We start from the raw sequence: 18,615 nt of genomic DNA on the forward strand, positions 1-18,615 counted from the left end.
TTGCAATTTTTAGAAGGCTCCAGATTAAAGCAGAAATCTGAATTTGTTTCGAAACTATCTTACCGATTTTTCTATCAGATGTCGCTATTGCGTCCATAACGAAGCCATGTTATTGTTGCTTCCTTATAAGACAGAGAAGATTATTTTTCACGTTAAGAACGGCTTAAATTTGAAAGTTTTTATAAAACACTTTTACAATCTGATATTATTAAAAATTTATTATTATTAAACAAATTATTTTTAATATATTTTAATGCTTCTAATATAGCGAGTAGTTCAGCTGAATAACTTGAAAATTCATTCAGAAGTCTTTTGGCCTCGAAATAGTTTTGTGTAGGGTCCCAAAATGCACAGGACGTTTTTTCGTCTTTTTTTGATACATCTGTAAATATGGTATGGTAATTTTTAAAATCATTTTCTATGTCTGAATTAAACATCACATTTCTCAACGACTTTGGGTAATTAGAATAATCTCTTAGAAAGCGTATTTCTATCTCAGGCACATCAGTTAAGTTTGTTTGGTATATCGGTAACAGTTCGTTTTTATACATATTGTCTTTATATTGTAAGCAGTCTTGAAATGATTTACATAAAACCAGTGATTCTTTTTTCTTCCAGTACTTATTAGTTAAATCCATTATAAATACTACTATTTTTAGATAGAATTTTGCACAAAAATTTATTACAGAGATATTTTCTTCTTAGCTCTAAAGGCATTTCACAACATTCAACTTGAAGATTTGAAATTGGTGTACTTTTAAAGGCTCCAAGGGACAATCTTAGACATTTATTCACTAAATTATCTAACTTTTTTAGGTTACTAGAGGCTGCTTGAGAGTATAGAAAGCATCCGTAATCCAGAATCGATCTAATAAATGACCTGTATAATAACAGGGACATTTCTGAATCGGCTCCCCAACTGTAAGAACTTACAGCTCTTAATATATTTAATCCTTTCTCGGCTATTTTTAATATTCTTTCTATGTGCTCGTTCCAGACTAATTTTCTATCAATTGTTACTCCTAGGTACGTTACATGAGAAATAACGGGAAAACTATGCTCTTGTAAAACAATCTGATTGGGAATAGTACGTTTCCGGGTAAATATACATGATTTCGATTTCGTTAGTGAAATCTTTAAACTTTTCTCGTGACACCATTGGTTAAATCGAAGAATGGACATAACTAGTTACGGAGATGTTGAAAAAGAAGTACGACAAAGCATAAAAGCAAGTAAAGTGGCGGGATCTCTTAATGACATAATCTGGAAGAACAAACACCTAAGACAAGACACACACATATATATATATATATATATATATATATATATATATATATATATATATTTATATATATATATATATATATATATATATATATATATATATATATGTATATATATAAGTAATCCATGGATAAGTAAGTAAATATATTCTTAAAATACCGAATTCAAATTAAATTAAACGCTAACATTAAAAACCCATAAGGCAACACTATTTTACTACTTAAATACATAATTAACTGGACTCCAGATTTTTTTGTAATCGATGTTCCAATTTCTCTATTTTCTATACTTTGATCAGTTGTGTGAAATCACAATTTGTACTATTAACACTACTAATTACTAACATTAAATAGATATTACCGAAACAAGTTAAAATTCCCGATGGCCTAGATAATCTCGATAATAATTATGTCTGTATTTAAAACTTAATTTTTAAAATATTTTTCTTATTCGGTAGTCGTGGTTTTTGTGTGTGAGATGATGTTTTTTCGATTGGTAAGTTATAGTTTAACCATACAATAAATTAATTGAATAAGTGTATATGATTAAAAAATTAGACCGAATCCATTACAAAGCTCTGGGTTTGGTTTTAGATAGTTACACGTAAATCTACACCTCTGAAAATCTATTAGTGGAATGTATAAAACCTCCATTATATTTAAGACGTCTTTTTTTGCTGAAAAGTTTATCCCTAAATCTCAAGCTAATAACCAAACCTATCTATTGCAAAAAATAGCCGACATATCTGTGTCTAACTAAGTTGACAAATGGTAGCATAACAAAAATTCTCCAACTTTAGCTATAGCATTTCCTAATATTTCTTCCTATTTAGAAATCCCAGCTGAAACTAATTTCTTCCAATCTAATTCTTTATTCCCAAACCAAAGTTTATTTCCTTACTTTTGATGATAACAACGCCATTCAACTTCAGAAACAACTTGCCAAATTTGATAAGCCATATAGGATTTTCACAGATGGGTCAAAATCCATTTTGGGAGGTGGTTGTGCGATATATATCAAAAACAATCAAAAACACATTATGTTAAATTAAACCAACAATGTTCCATTTATTTCGCAGAACTGTTTGCAATATATCAAGCTCTGGAATGGACTATTGAGAAAAAAATGTCTGATAAACAAATAGTAATCCTGTCGAATTCAAAATCGGCGTTCTCTGCTTTAGATAATTCGCATAAGCATATATACAAAAACAGTATTATCGTAAAAATTTTAGAAAATCAACTAAAGCTAAAATCAACAAAGAATCTAAGTTCCTGTAGTTGGCTGTATACCATATATCACAAAAAAATTTAATAAAAATCCTTTATAAAAGGTATATAATTTAAAAACCCAATCGGGCTATACCACAAAACTTTTTCGGAATCCCCGAAAAAACCCGTTAAAAATTGTTTGTTTAAATTTAGTTTACATAATATGGTATTAAATATTATTATGTTAAAGTTACCAGTGGATTTGGTAACATGGCGACGTATGACTCCACATGAAGTTGCTGCTCCTGAGACGATCAATCGTAATGTAAAGAGTTTCATCTTCTTTGCTGCTTTTACAATTCTCTGTACTATCTGCTGCAGCTCTTTTTTTTTCCTCTTGCCAGCAACACTACATCATCCGCAAATGCCAAAACTTGGTGTCTTTTATGATATAGGAGTCCATGTCTATTGATTTTTGCTTCCCGCAATATTTTTTCTAGGCATAAATTGAAGAGTAATGATGACAAAGGATCACCCTGCCTTAATCCTTCGTTTACAATAAATTTGTCTGAAGCATGATTGTTTACTTTGACTCTGTTTTCTGTATTCTCTAGAGTAAGATGTATTATGTTACACAACTTTCTTCTAACTCCCAGTTCCTCAAGGGTCTCTTTTAATTCCTTCCTCTTTATTCTATCGTATGCTTGCTGGAAGTCGATAAATAACGCTATCGATGGTATGTTGTGTTCATAGTTTTCTGCTTGTAATTCCCTGATTACGAATACTTGGTCCGTTGTGCTTCTCCCTCGTCTAAATCCACACTGATATTCGCCTACTATATTTTCAACTTCGTTTTCTAGCTTATCTTGTAAGGATTTTGATAGGATTTTATACACAGTATTTAGTAACGCTACTCCTCTGTAATTACTCATTCTGTTTTGTCTCCTTTTTTGTGTAATGGGCAAATAATTGCTTCCTTCCAATCTTCTGGTAATCGTTCTTTTATCCATATCTCCTTTATGATCTTGTGTATCCAATCAGTTAGCAGTTTTCTACCATATTTTACCATGTCGGCTATTATATTATCGCTTCCAGTGCATTTGCTGTTTTTCAGATTTTTTATGATTTCCTTGATTTTTTCTTTGCTGAGTGAATTATCTTTTATGTCTTCTAAGTGTTCGATTTTTGCTTCTGCTTCTATACATTCTCTTTAGTTTGGCTTATTATTGCCATTTAGTAATTCATCAAATACTCTTTCCATCTTTCGACTATTTCTGCTTCACCGCTTATATTATTTCCTGCTTTGTTTTTAACGAATATAGGTTTTTGTTGGAAAACTCTTTTTTCATTTCTAGCACCTTGATATAGGTTTTTTATTTCTTTATTTCTGTAATTTTCTTATATTTCTTTTAGGTTATTTTCTATTTGTTTTCTCTTCTTTTCTCTCAGCACCCTCTTTACTTTTTATCTTTGCTCCATATATCTCGTCTTTGTCTCTGTTGTTTCTTTCGTGATCATTTCAATCCTTAATGATTTTCTTAGTTCTATTTCTTTTTGGCACTCTATGTCGAACCCTTCTTTCCTCTTTTTATTCTCTTGTTTATTACATTCTTTTGCTGCTTTGTTCATTACTTGCTTTATGGTTTACCATTTGTTCTCAGTTTAATCTTCTATTTGTATCTTTTTTAGTTCTCTTTCCATTGTTTCCTCGTACATTTCTTGCTTTTCTTTGTTGCTAATCGAATTTTTGGTATCAGTTGCTTAATTTTGATGCCCACCATGTAATGATCTGAGTCAACGTCTCATCCTCTGTATGTTCTTATCTTCTTTATACATTGCTGATCTTCTTTTTCGATGAGCACGTGGTCTGTTTGGTTTTTAGTCTTTCTATTTGGCGATATCCATATTTCCTTGTGTATTTCGTTTCTTTCGAAATATGTGCTCACTATGATTAATTTTTTTTCTCTTGCTAAATATATCAGGAATTGTCTGTTCTTATTAGTTTCATTGTGTTTACTATATTTTCCTATTCTCGGTCCAAATACTTCTTCCTTACCTATTTTGGCATTTGCGTCGCCCAAAATAATTTCCATATCATATCTGGGTATATTTTCGATTGTTCTGTTTAATTCACTGTAGAAACATTTTTTGACATCATTATCTTTTTCTTCTGAAGGCGCATATATATTTATGAGGGTGATTTTTCGGTATTTTCCCTTGAACCTGATACTACATATGCGGTCTTATACTGGTTAAACCTCTACTATTGCTTCTTTTAACTCTTTTCTTATCATAAAACCTGTGCCTAACGATCGATTCTTTCCATCGCTGTTAAAAAACACTGTATCTTCTATTTCTTATATATCATTTCCCAGCTGTTTCGTCTCCTGCAAAGCTACTATGTCAAAATGGAACTTTTAGATATCTCTCGCTAAATGTTTAAGTTTGCCTTCTCCATATGTGCCTTTTACATTTCATGTTCCTAAAAGTAAGTGTTCTTTTCAGCATGTTTTCTTGTGGTTTGGTCCGGTTTTCATTTTTTTCTTTTTTTGTTCCTTTTTTTGTATTGCTGATATATCCACGTTATATTTTTGCAATTGTCAAATGACTCTTGTCGCTATTCCAGGTCTGTGCAAACTTAACACATTCTACGTTCTTATTCAAATATTCTTATTCCGTTGAGTGCGTCTTTTATATTCAACATCCCTCGTGTTTCGAGGCAATAGTTTCTGTTTCGTAGGTAGCTCTAACTTTTTTATATACGAAACGCCATCCCATAGCACAGTACCCTTTTCGGAGGACCATTTCACCCCCTCTCGTCAGTTTCCGATCCAACTTTCCACCTAGGTTAGATACCGGATCTCCAGTTGAGTTTCTCGGTTTAACAGAAGGCACCAGCGTAAATGTGAGAGTAGTATTTGACTAAAAGAGGCTAAGTGAGTCAAATTCTATCCCCTCACCTCCTTTAAATTCGTTCGAGTATTAATTGCCGATTTTAGCTATTACCCATTTGTTGCTGAATGTTGTTGTTTTTTACTACTTCTATTAACTTCTGTCTTATCTCGATTTCCTTCATTGTTTTGCACAGTTGTTTTATGGGAACCGTGTCATAAGTCTTTTCTAAATCGATGAATGCCATATATACCGATCTATTTTGGCCATTCTTTTCTCAATTCATTGTTGGAGTGTATATAAGTGCTCTATGCAGGACCTTCCTGCAGTAAATCCTGCCTCGGATTTTAAGATAGATTTTTCTAGTTTTTCTTTCAGTATTTTCTCACATAGATTGTCCATACAGTCTATTATACGTGACGCCTTCTGGCGCTAGTTGTATAATGCTCGCCTCAGCATTTTACTATAGAAAAAAAAGTAATGCAACTTCAGTATATAAGCTTTGCTTCAAAAATATTTAAGTATTGTACTTAGTAAACATATTAATTCTATTTTCCAGACGAGGTTGCTTTTTATAGTAGCAACAGCATGGGCTATTTGTTTGCCGGACCCACCAAACCTGTCCCGACAGGAATTAAGTGATCTAAAACAGTCGCTTGAAGAATACATATCGTCCTTTAGTCAAAGAAAACATGAATCTTATGAAACATCATCAATGAAGAACACAAAATATGGACGAAATAGGTATTCTGGTGGAATGATGACGTATCCAGTGGAGTCTTCCGATATAGGAATGCAAGAAGAAGGATCAATTAATTATGCCCCCTATACAGAACAAAAAATATACTATGATAATTATGGTAACGCCCCCTATCCAGAACAAGAAATGTACTATGATAATTATGGTAATGCCCCCTATCCAGAACAAGAAATGTACTATGATAATTATGGTAAGTCCCATTTTAGAATTTTTTACATGTACCTAGGTTAAATTGCTTTTTTTTAGGACGAAACATATACGAAAATGGTATGAACGCAGAATTTTTACCAGTACCACCGATGCCGTACCCTCCAAATAGTTACCCGAAAAATCGCCCAGTGTCCGCTGAAGAAAACCACATGTCTAATGAACATGTATCACATGAGGAACAAAAAACAATTGACAATATATTTTACAAGTCTCCTAGACCTTCTACAAACTACAGAGTAACAAAAACGGAGACATATTATCCTGAGGGTTCTGTAGACACAGTCAAAGATACCAACGCTGAATGCAACGTTAACTGCTATACCCACGCACCCGTATTAACGAACAGTCTTTACGGCAAAGGTAATTCCTATGGAGGAGCTTGGCAGCAAATGTATGTACCAGGATTTTTAGAAAAAATTAATGGATATGATCTCGTACGGAATCAAGAAGGTGATGGTAATATATTCGAACTTCAAGACTTGAGCAACAAACATATAGCAGAGTTACAAGCAATGTATGGCACTGATACATGGAGAATACTACAAGAGATATATTCTCCAGAATATCTCGTATATTTACAAAGACTGTACGGACCAGAATTTTTCAATGGTTTATCTCTACAAAGCAATATAAACAGTGTTGACTTACTACGAAACAACGGACAACGAAGAGGTGGATATTGGCAGTTGGTATTCAGACCAGAATACACTTTTTACGGCATGGACGAACATATAGACGAGTACCTAAGTTTCCTACAACAAAACTACCCAATGCTATATTTTAGATTTTAGATACATGCAGAACCCAGAATTGTTCTATCAGCAAATGCCTTTCCCTTGGTTTAATCGACCATATAGACCACACGTCCCACAACCTCCAGTTCATAAAGAAGTTGGTCCTGTAAGGCCACCTATAGACGCCCGTTTTGACGCTGGGAATAAAACAGTAGATGAGGTAAAAGAGAAAGAAACAGTTCACACTGAAGAAACAAAAGTTGTCAAAAAAGATAATGATATAACTGAAGAAATAGATGAAGATGAAGATGATGACGACGAAAATGAAGAAGATAGTATTGATATCGGACAACGGTTTGATGATGACAGGAAAAACAAACAAAAACATAAAGGCAAGAATAAGAAGCACGACGAAGTAGAGAAAACTGAGAGTAAAAACGAAACTACTATTAAAGACAAAACGGTGGTAGAAGTGGAGCATACAGAACTGCAAAATACAACAGAAACAAAAGATGAAGGTGCAAAAGATACCGGTACTGGAGAAACCGTGATACATTCATTAGTGGAAGAAAAGGATAATGGAGTTATAGACGGCAGTAATGGAACGACGAGTGAAAATGGTGGATCCAATATCGCAGGTATTTTAGTTAATGTTTTTTATTTGTTTCATTTAAAATAGAACTATTCATATCGGTGATGGACTCCTTCTTCTCATTACTTGAGCCCTTATTAGAGCATAGTGATACTCTAAATATCGTCAGATTGGCTCCATTAGACTAATTCATGTAGGGATTATCTCACTAGAGTCTTTATTTGGTCTGCCAGTCGTATTGGAGATCTTCTTCTTAGTTTTCGGCATTCTACTACCAATAATTCCATAGTCCCCGTTCCTCTGGCTATGTGCTCGAAGTAATTTGGGTATGTTCAGTTTAGTTTTTGTAATAGCCTGTCCTTTATATAAAATTCTTCCAGAAGTGACAAGTTAGTTCTATGTTATGTCCAGGATACTTTTAAAATTATTCTAGTAGACCTACATTTCGAAGGCTTCGATCTTACTTATATTGATTTTTTAAGATTTTTAAGAGCCCATGTTTAATCTACTTATGTAGCAATGGGAAAAATAAAGGCATTGACCAATATGAGCTTAATACTCCTTGTTATTGTTTAGTTTTTCCATATTCTAATTAATTTAGTTCTTGCGGATCGGACCATCTACATTTCTGAGAAAATATCTCCATTATTGGTTATCAGGGAGTCTGATTATTCTTCTTATTCTTATAGTACCGTACACCTATAGTGCGTTGGCAAATTATCTTTGTCTTGTCTTTTATGGCATGCAAAAGATCGCCAGTGTTATTTACGCCTGTCCAGTTCTTTATGTTCTGTAGCCACGACATTTGTTTGCGACCTACTCCTCTCTTGCCTTCAATCGTTCCCTGGATGATTAGTTGAGGGATTGCGTATTTTTTTTTCCTCTCAGAATATGGCCGAGGAATCCAATTTTTCGTACCTTGATCAAATTGAGTAGTTCTCTCTCAGTATTTGCCTTTCTTAAGACTTCCTCGTTTCTCGCCCTATATGTCCACGGTAATCGAAACATTCTTCGCAACGTCCACATTTCGAAGGCCTCCAACTTATTAATGGAAGGTACTTTTAACGTCCATGTTTCCATGCCTTGTAACAATACGGACCACGCATAGCATTTAACCATTCTGTAGCGGAGATTGAAAGATTGCGGTTACATAATAGTGGTTTAAATTTGATAAGAGCTTGTGTTGCTTGTTCGGTACGAAATTTTATTTCTTGTTGAAGATCCCATTGGTCATTCATCATCATTTCCTAGTATTTCAATGTTTTCACTTGATCTATTGGATCATTATCTAGATGCAGTTGTATTCTTAAAAGTGCGTTTTTTCTTATTGCCATGCATTTAGTTTTTCCAGCATTTATCTTCAAGCCATATACTTTTCCTACGGTGTTTATTTTATTTAACATCAACTGCATATCATGTTAGTTGTCTGTTATTATCGCGGTGTTGTCGGCGTAACGAATGTTATTTAACCCGTTTACCTTTATTCCACACTCAGAGTCTTCCAGTGCCTCTGCAAAAATGTTCTCCACATAGAGATTGAAGGAGACAAAATACACTCCTGTCACACCACTCTTAAAATTTCAAATTCTTCTGTGTTGGTTGATTTGTTCAGTCTCACTTGTGCTTTTTGATTCCAATAGAGATTATCGATAACTCCTATATATTTCTCGACAACGTTAGCGAGCATAGTTTCAGTTTCTCGTTGTGTAGCTTAATCGAGGAATGTTATGACTATATCCTTTCATTCATCCATACAGTTTTGTACAAGCGTATCCAAGCAGAAAGCTGCTTCACGTGTACCCAGTCCGCTCTTCAAACTAAATCGTGTCTCACCGCTTAGATCTTCCAGCTTTTTGAAAATTCTTGTGTGAAGGTGTGTGCTTCTACACCTTAAGCAAATGGCTCATTAAACTTATCAGTCTGTGGTCTTTGCATTTTGTCGCTCTTTATGATTTAGAGATTATTATAAAGGTTGAATAAAACCAATCCATTGGAATGTGGCCGGTGTTATATATGGCATTGAAAATTGTTACCAGCATGTCGATGTTATCATCTTCCAACAGTTTTATGGCTTCCGTAGTAATTCCATTGCTCGTATATACGAGCAATATAACGAACCACCTCTAGCACAACATACTAAACTGCAGAGATTACGATGGGCAGGGCACGTGGTCCGCATGCATGAGAATAGAATCCCCAGAAAATTATTAAATGCAAGAATGCAGGGAAAAAGACCTGTTGGAAGACCTAAAAAGAGATGGGAAGATGAAGTCGATGGGGATGCCAGGAACTGGTAACGCGTTCATGGAAAAGAACAGCGGTAAATAGAGATGGTTGGAGAAGCCTGTTGAAGGAGGCCAAGGCCCGATTTGGGCTGTAGCGCCATTGGATGGATGGATGGTAGTAATTCCATCCGGTCCAGGGGCCTTGCCTAGTTTTGCTACTTTTATAGCGTACTCCACCTCGGCGCGAATAATGGGAGGGGCGGATAAATTTTCCGTGGGTAAATTAGTAGTTGGCAGATTTGGTCTATTATCCGCAAAGAGGGACAAAGCATAGTTTGCCCAGATTTTAGCTAGTTCTTCCTGGGTATGAACGTAGTTTCCTTGATCATTCTTCAGGCGAGTCTCATGGTGTTTTTTGTATATACTCGAAATTTCTTTGACCTTTTTATGTAGTCCAAAGCTGTCCCCCTTTTCTTGTAGTGATTCCAATTCTTCACAACGTTCTTTCATCCAGCTTTCCTTTGCGTTTTTAATTCTTGCCCTTATTGTACATTGGATTTCTTTGTATTCCTGTTGATTCTGATGTATTTTGTACTGTCTACGTTGCTCCATTAGATCAAGTATCTCTTCCGTCATTTACTCGTTTTTGTGATTTCTTTTTATTTTACTTGCGACTACTTCGTCAGCCTCGACTATAGCTATTTTTTTTTTGTCACAGGTTTCTCAAGTTCTCGTTGATGTACTTACTGTATGTAGATCTAAGCTCTTCATCTCTCATTAATTCTCTAGTGTGTATGTATTTTTTATTAGATGGCTTGTTAATCTTTGCCAATCGAAGCCTTACATTCGCAATTAGGGGGTTGTGGTCAGACGAAATGTCCGCACCAGGGTAAGCGGCCACTCTTTTTATATAGTTGCGCGGAATCTTGTGTTTATTAAGATGTAATCTATTTGATTTCGTATCATATGACCTGGACGATCTCCTGGTGCTCGCCATGTATACAATCTTCTTGGTGGAAGTTGATACCACGTATTAGATATGACGAAATCGTGGTCATTACAAAATTCAATTAGTAGCTCTCCTCGCTCATTTTTGTTACCAGACCGAAATCACCTACCGCCTTACCACATCTACCCCTACCGACTTTGGCATTAAAATCGCACATTTTTCATCAGCTACCCCTTATATATCTTTTAGAACCTTCAAATATCTGCATAAGATTTTTACGTAAATTCAATGATTTCTTTCCACATAGACCGGTATAATAGGCATGATTCAGTAATATTGTAGTCCTATGTCATGTCCTCAGTTGTTACGTGTGCTTATTTTTTCACATCTGTTCTACATTATCATGTAGGATCATTCCCTATCAGCCATTGGGTTGCGCCATGTCGAAGATGATGTCATCCCCGCCCAATAAAGCTGAGACCGGCCACAGATGGACAAGTACCAAAAAATTGATTTTTGTATACAACTATAGAACTTAAGTGGGACTATATCCTTCATAGTGATCTGTGGACACATTTTAAAATTTAGACAATTTTTTAATTTATTTCTTTTTTACTTTTTACCTGTGATTTACGTACAGTGTCGTTTTTAAGTACTAAATTTTGAATATATCTATCACATCAAAAGATGCACTTGGTTAACTCATAATAAATGTCTGAAAATATAGGTTGTCGTTTACCTTTAATAAAATTCAATATTATTGCATTTTTTCCTACTTTATCACACAAAATCACCTAAAATAATGAATTTTTAGGTGAAATTCAGACAAGAAATGCTTATGGAGAAGGTTCAATAATAACAAACACAATAGAAAGACATCCACATCATTTGACACTAACTATAAACATACCTTCTGAAACAGTGTCCAAAAAAATCGAAGTAACACATCCCTCTGGATACGAATACTCTCAAACTAGTTACCAGGAAGAAAACAATAAAAACGGACACAAATCTAGAAGCCATGGTAAAGGACACGCAAAAAAAGGAGAAGCAGGATACGAGGAGTCAGAATGGGAAGAAAGCAGTTCTGGTTCCGACAATAAACAAAGCGGCGGATCAGGCCATGGCCGTCGGATCACTAAATACAAAGTAGTGCATCATAAAAGCTCCAAACATGGACAACACTCAGGTAATTCTGGTGTAGGTAAAGACAGTGATGAGTATGATAGTTCTAATGTAGAGGAATCCAACGGAAGTAGTAAATATAACGGTAAAAGTCAAGGTCAAAGTCACGGCAAGAAGGGGGGGTACAAAATGGGATACAGATATTCAACAGGTGGAAGTTCGGAGTACAAAGGGGGTTCAGGACATGCACAAAACTCTAAACATGGACGTAGGGTAGTCCATAAACATGTTGTACATAGACATAAGGGTGGTAATCCCTCCCATGGTATTCACGGCAATAGTTCACATCACCACGGCAATTCAACCGGTGAAGATTACGACTACGAATTTGAGACTGAGTACGAAGACATAACTGGAGGTGAGGGCTCAATAAATAAGACCACTGGAGGTGGTGGGGGATCAAAGAAACACTGGTCTAAAGTAGGAAATAGATATTCATCTGGTGAAAAATCTAGTGGCGGCTCAGGTTACAAAAACGGATCAGGACATAAATCAGGACATCGAGTAGTCCATAAACATGTTGTACATAGACATAAAGGTGGCAATTCCTCTCATGGTCTTCACGGAAATAGCTCGCATCACCACGGCAATTCAACCGGTGAAGATTACGACTACGAATTTGAGACAGAGTACGAAGACATTAGTGGAGGTGAGGGCTCAATAAATAAGACCACTGGAGGTGGTGGGGGATCAAAGAAACACTGGTCTAAAGTAGGGAATAGATATTCATCTGGTGGAGAATCTAGTGGCGGCTCAGGTTACAAAAACGGATCAGGACATAAATCAGGACATCGAGTAGTCCATAAACATGTTGTACATAGACATAAAGGTGGCAATTCCTCTCATGGTCTTCACGGAAATAGCTCGCATCACCACGGCAATTCAACCGGTGAAGATTACGACTACGAATTTGAGACAGAGTACGAAGACATTAGTGGAGGTGAGGGCTCATTAAATAAGACCACTGGAGGTGGTGGGGGATCAAAGAAACACTGGTCTAAAGTAGGGAATAGATATTCATCTGGTGGAGAATCTAGTGGCGGCTCAGGTTACAAAAACGGATCAGGACATCGAGTAGTCCATAAACATGTTGTACATAGACATAAAGGTGGCAATTCCTCCCATGGTCTTCACGGAAATAGCTCGCATCACCACGGCAATTCAACCGGTGAAGATTACGACTACGAATTTGAGACAGAGTACGAAGACATTAGTGGAGGTGAGGGCTCATTAAATAAGACCACTGGAGGTGGTGGGGGATCAAAGAAACACTGGTCTAAAGTAGGGAATAGATATTCATCTGGTGGAGAATCTAGTGGCGGCTCAGGTTACAAAAACGGATCAGGACATCGAGTAGTCCATAAACATGTTGTACATAGACATAAAGGTGGCAATTCCTCCCATGGTCTTCACGGAAATAGCTCGCATCACCACGGCAATTCAACCGGTGAAGATTACGACTACGAATTTGAGACAGAGTACGAAGACATTAGTGGAGGTGAGGGCTCATTAAATAAGACCACTGGAGGTGGTGGGGGATCAAAGAAACACTGGTCTAAAGTAGGAAATAGATATTCATCTGGTGGAGAATCTAGTGGCGGCTCAGGTTACAAAAACGGATCAGGACATAAATCAGGACATCGAGTAGTCCATAAGCATGTCATACATGGACATAAGGGTGGTAACTCCTCTCATGGTTTTCATGGCAATAGCTCTCATCACCACGGCAATTCTACCGATGAAGATTACGACTACGAATTTGAGAGTGAGTACGAAGACATAACTGGAGATGATGGCTCGATAAATAAGACCGTTGGAGGTGGTGGTGGATCAAAAAAACACTGGTCTAAAGTAGGAAATAGATATTCAACGGGAGGACATACTAGTGGGAGCTCGGGTCATAAAAACGGTTCAGGACATCGAGTAGTCCATAAGCATATTATACATGGACACAAAGGTGGTAACTCATCTCAAGGCTTTAATATGTCCAGCAATGGATCGCACAAACATGGCAATTCTTCCGATGGCGAAGATTACGAATATGAAACCGAATACGAAGAATTTTTCGGAGACGACAACTCAGGAAATAGCACTACGGAAGATATTCCTGGTAACAATTCAAAAACTGGGATATCAAATAACAATGGTGTTAAATATGTGGTCAAAGAAGAGGTGATACCAAGCATGCATACTATTTCAGTTGATATTCCTGCTGAACTCTGGACCTCTGGATCCGGAAAACAAATAATCACTGGTACGTTAATAAGTTTATTCTAAAACGATTTGCTGTTAGGGATCACTTTATAGAAAGAGAAAAACCGTAATGCTCCAGTTATTGCTGTGATAGAAAAACATCACTGTCAAACTTTATGACTCCCTCTTTGGAAGCATCTTCAGGACTTTGTGTTGATCCTATATCACGGATCAAAACGAAGCTCTAAAGATGAATAAATAATTACGACACTCATAATTGGGCTACGCCTATTAGATGCATATTTCAAGTACCGTAAAACGGAGTTACTTTGCACCATTTTTGTTAGTTTTATTTTCTTAGAGTGGATATAACGTTATTCCAAAGAAGATCTGAACTTTTTATTCTAAATATCTATTAAATAAGTTGTAGTATAGCTCTTATTATAGCTTTGTTTTAGGCATATTGCTAGTTTACTAGTGACGCGAAGCATACACTAGAAAAGTGATACTTTGCACCACTCGATATTATAATAATATTTGGCTACGAAATGCTTGCTGCTGCATAGTTATCTTATAGGATTTTAAATTATGCACCAACTAAATGCAAAAAAATGTTCGTCGGCTCAGTTTTTCTAATTTAAACCTACCTACATTTATAAAGAAGCATAAAAGTAAACAACATTGCTACATTTTTAATGAACAAACTTTATTATAACGACAATAGTAAAAATACAAAGTTTGAAACTAATCACACCACAATTTGTCGCATTCTGGAACAATGTACAATCTTCGTCTGGAAATTTTCTTGGAAGGGTTTATGGCGCCAATTACATTGTCCTAAATTTATCATATTTCGTCGCGTCTTTTTTGGTCATTTCCAAAACTTTAACGATTTTGCCATGGCATTGATCATCGCTCCATCATTTTCTATTGCTGTTATCACTCCAGGGTAAATATGACCTTCGTAAAAAATAAAACGTATTCACCAATATTTGTTTCAAGACAACCTAAGGCGAGCTTTTCTTCCATCTCTCGCAGCTCATTTATTTCATTATCTGATGAATCAGTGATTAGTGGATAAATGTCCTTCTCTGAATCATCTACGATTTCTGGCTCAGCAGCTTGATGAGGTGTAGACGTAGATGCTTCCGTTAGATCTTTTAAACTAATTTTAGAATGTGCAATATGTTGTCCTGTTGGAACATTTATTTTCTTTTTTTCCACATGTCTTAAACTGTGTGGCTTCCTGTCTTTTATCTTCTAAATACCGAATGAAAGTTTTTTTGATATTCGACAAACTTGATTTATTAATATTTTTTGTATCACTATCAGTTATCCAATATATTGTATAGTTGTTTTTAACCGCTCCAAGAGTGGTGTTACATCGCAAGGAACAAAGAAGATCCGCTGTTGTGTTTATCTTCCGTCCATGGTATCTTCAGGATCCTTTTGTATAGCCATAGCTCAAAAGCAACCTGAAGTTTTGATAGAGTTTCCGCCTTCAATGTCCACCTTTCTACTCCGTACAGAAGCACTGAGTACACATAATATTTAAAGAGCCTTATTTTTGTTTCTAAAGTGAGGTCATGGCTCTTGAAAAAATAGCTCATAGTCAAGAATGCACTTTTTGTTTTTCTAATGTGACATTTAATCTCTTGGATATTGTCCCACGACTCATTGATTATAGTCCCAAAGTAGTTGTACTGTGAGACACCTTCAATTCTCATTTGGTTCACATACAGATTTGCTCCTTGATTGTTTTCCTTGCGGGTGATCATTAGCTTGGTTTTGCTGGTGTTTATATCCAGTCCATATGTTCTACTTGTTTCTGTTATTTTGATCATTAAGTTTTGCAGCCCTTCTATGGTATTAGAAAGCTATTGTATTAACTGATACCGCAGGTTATTGAGCTTATGCACCCCTTTTTCACTCTCCTTAAGACTCTGACCTGATCTGTATATTCTCCATGTATTCGAAGCACCGCTGATTGATTCCAATACAGGTTAGCTATTATTTTTAGGTCTCTTCCGTCAATCCCTGTTCTCTTCAGCACTTCCATCATTTGTTCATGCCTGACTCTATCGAAAGCCTTCTTGTAGTCAATCAGGCATGCAAAAACATCACAGCTGACATGTCTACATTTCTGAAACAATACCTGCATGCTAAATAAAGCTTCCCTCGTACCAAACGACTCCAAATGTCTGTGATTCGAACCAATCAGTTGCAATATTTGCATAACGCGTACCAGGAGGGTCATTTTCAGTCCAGGTGTGCCACAAATGCTTGTATTTGTACACCACATAAGGACGTAGTAACTCGCCAGCGCATTTCCACACATCATAAGAGAAATGCTACTCTTTGAAGAGGTACAAATTCGTTCAGGATATTTAACCCCACGTTTAGTTAATACCCTTTTTGTCTGGGATCATCTGTTAAGTTAGTCTCGTCATAATTAAATATAGCATGTGGCTCCACACCAGTTAATGTTTGTTTTTTATGTTCTATGTATTTGGGTGCCATTGGGTCTGCATTGAGTGCTGCTCTACTTCTTTTTATGTTTGAGGCTATATTTGCAGTAAGCTCCGTATGACGACTTAAAAATTATTTGACCCAATTTATACTTTTAGTAATATCCTTAAAGCGAGTTATTTTTTTTTTACCTGGAGATTTAAATAAGTCATGATTATTTGTCGCAATTCCATTCCAGTAACAGGAAAATCGACATCACTAAGGCTATAGGAATCATCTTTACTCTTCATAAAAAAATATTGATGGTTTTTTAGGGTGTACTCCTTTTAATTTGTAAAAAATAGTTCTTCTTGGAATGTTCCAAGATTCAGCGACAACTCTTGCACTCATGCCATCTTTTATTGCTGACAAACATGCGTTTAAATCTTCTTCTGAGTAGTCTGCATATTTTCGAGATCCCGGTTTCCTTTTATAACGTCTGGTAAGTTCCTGAAATGAATGGAATGGATCCCTCCTGAAAGAAGAAAGACAGGACGAAAACGGAGAAGTTGGCGCAACGATATTGATGAAGCAATGGCGGCAAGAGACTTAGAAGAGGCAACTGCATATGACAGAAAAAGATGGAAATTGGGGGCGGAGAAGCGGCGACAGCCGTAATAAATCCGTTATTATTATTATTATTATTATATAAGTTCCTGAAAACCATTCTCATATTTAATTTTTATTCTTGGGGATACTTTGTACCACTTGCAAGTTGGCAATGCAAAGTATACTCAATTCCACGTGAGTATTCCTCGAAATAATAGAATTTCGTTCAAACAAAATTGAGAACATATGTGTACAGAAAATATACTTTTACACATTCGGTGCAAAGTTACTCTGCTCAGTGCAAAGTATAACTCCGTTTTACGGTATCATTAAAGAAATTTTTAATATCTTTATTGTAAGCCCTATTTACATAAAAAATTATAATACATGAAAATCAAAAATACACGTCTGACACAATATGTTATTTATGCCAGTGGTTACCGTAAAAAATTACTTAAATTAAGTAAGATCATTTAAACAGAAAATCGAAAATTAACTTCAACCAGAAAATAACATAATAATTTATTAACCATGTTATATTTTTAGGAGGCCCCACTGTCGAAATAAAAACCGAAACAGGTACCCCACAAACGAGTAAAATAATTGAAGTGTCCAAGGATCCTTTTATCAGTCACCCTCCTGATGTAGTCGTCGAAGATAAGCAGCCCAACGGTCTATTTTCTTCAATTCTAGAAAAAACCAAGGATTTGATTGGAAATTCTGTAAATAATGTGGAAAATGCTATAATAGGAGGTCCATAAAAGACAGCAAAAGTTCTGGTCTAAAAATGTGTGTTTACATAAACTTTAAACCAAAAGATATTGTTATTTTAAATACAATTTGTTAATATTAATAAATATTTTTATAATATATTTAAGTGACTCTTTAATTGCCTCAATAAAGTTAAAATTAGCACCTAAACATTTATAGAACGCAAAAAAGGATGGATGATTCCAGTGGCGGCTTTTGGGGGTAGGCAGGATAGGCCGGGCCTACCCAATAATTTTAAGAGCTTTAAAATTGAAAAACACATATTCAAAAATTATGTTAATGCATGTAAATAACTTTTAAATGTACTAAATCACTCAATACATTGCGTCCGTTAAAACAACTATGTTATTATATTCCCACAGAAAACATCGAATCGTATTCACGCATTTTAAATATCATTAATAGGCCCGATAGGAACTGGCCGACCCAGCTCACATAAGATCCCCGTACAATAAGCATTTGAAGTTAAGCAGCTTGCCGGACAACGATTTATATTGTCGTGTTTATGCTCGCTGTTTAGGCACCAGACGATCGGGCCTACGTCGACCATCG

The 18,615-nt window shown here is 35.8% G+C and overlaps 2 protein-coding genes across 2 annotated transcripts; both read left to right on the top strand.

Moving 5' to 3' along the window:
* Window positions 1-1,577: 1,577 nt before the first annotated feature.
* On the top strand, window positions 1,578-7,148 carry LOC140451481 (uncharacterized). The gene is made up of 3 exons (XM_072545308.1): window positions 1,578-1,779; window positions 5,947-6,337; window positions 6,394-7,148. Exons 1-3 carry the CDS (start codon window positions 1,762-1,764, stop codon window positions 7,146-7,148), a joined length of 1,164 nt encoding a protein of 387 aa, XP_072401409.1. The 5' UTR covers window positions 1,578-1,761.
* Window positions 7,149-7,152: 4 nt separating this feature from the next.
* LOC140451480 (uncharacterized) lies at window positions 7,153-18,164 on the top strand. The gene is made up of 3 exons (XM_072545307.1): window positions 7,153-7,729; window positions 11,672-14,296; window positions 17,839-18,164. The coding sequence occupies exons 1-3, from the start codon at window positions 7,153-7,155 to the stop codon at window positions 18,051-18,053; spliced, it is 3,417 nt and encodes a 1,138-aa protein (XP_072401408.1). The 3' UTR covers window positions 18,054-18,164.
* Window positions 18,165-18,615: the final 451 nt, after the last annotated feature.

The sequence above is a fragment of the Diabrotica undecimpunctata genome, chromosome 9 (assembly GCF_040954645.1).
Source record: "Diabrotica undecimpunctata isolate CICGRU chromosome 9, icDiaUnde3, whole genome shotgun sequence".
NCBI lineage: Eukaryota > Metazoa > Arthropoda > Insecta > Coleoptera > Chrysomelidae > Diabrotica > Diabrotica undecimpunctata.

Excerpts from the sequence above, each read along its gene's own strand:
- LOC140451481 (XM_072545308.1), top strand. Across the intron at positions 6,338-6,393 it reads AATGTACTATGATAATTATG|GACGAAACATATACGAAAAT; the intron begins GTAAGTCCCATT and ends GCTTTTTTTTAG.
- LOC140451480 (XM_072545307.1), top strand. The coding sequence starts at position 7,153 with ATGCAGAACCCAGAATTGTTCTATCAGCAAATGCCTTTCCCTTGGTTT. Across the intron at positions 7,730-11,671 it reads TGGTGGATCCAATATCGCAG|GTGAAATTCAGACAAGAAAT; the intron begins GTATTTTAGTTA and ends ATGAATTTTTAG. Across the intron at positions 14,297-17,838 it reads CGGAAAACAAATAATCACTG|GAGGCCCCACTGTCGAAATA; the intron begins GTACGTTAATAA and ends TTATATTTTTAG.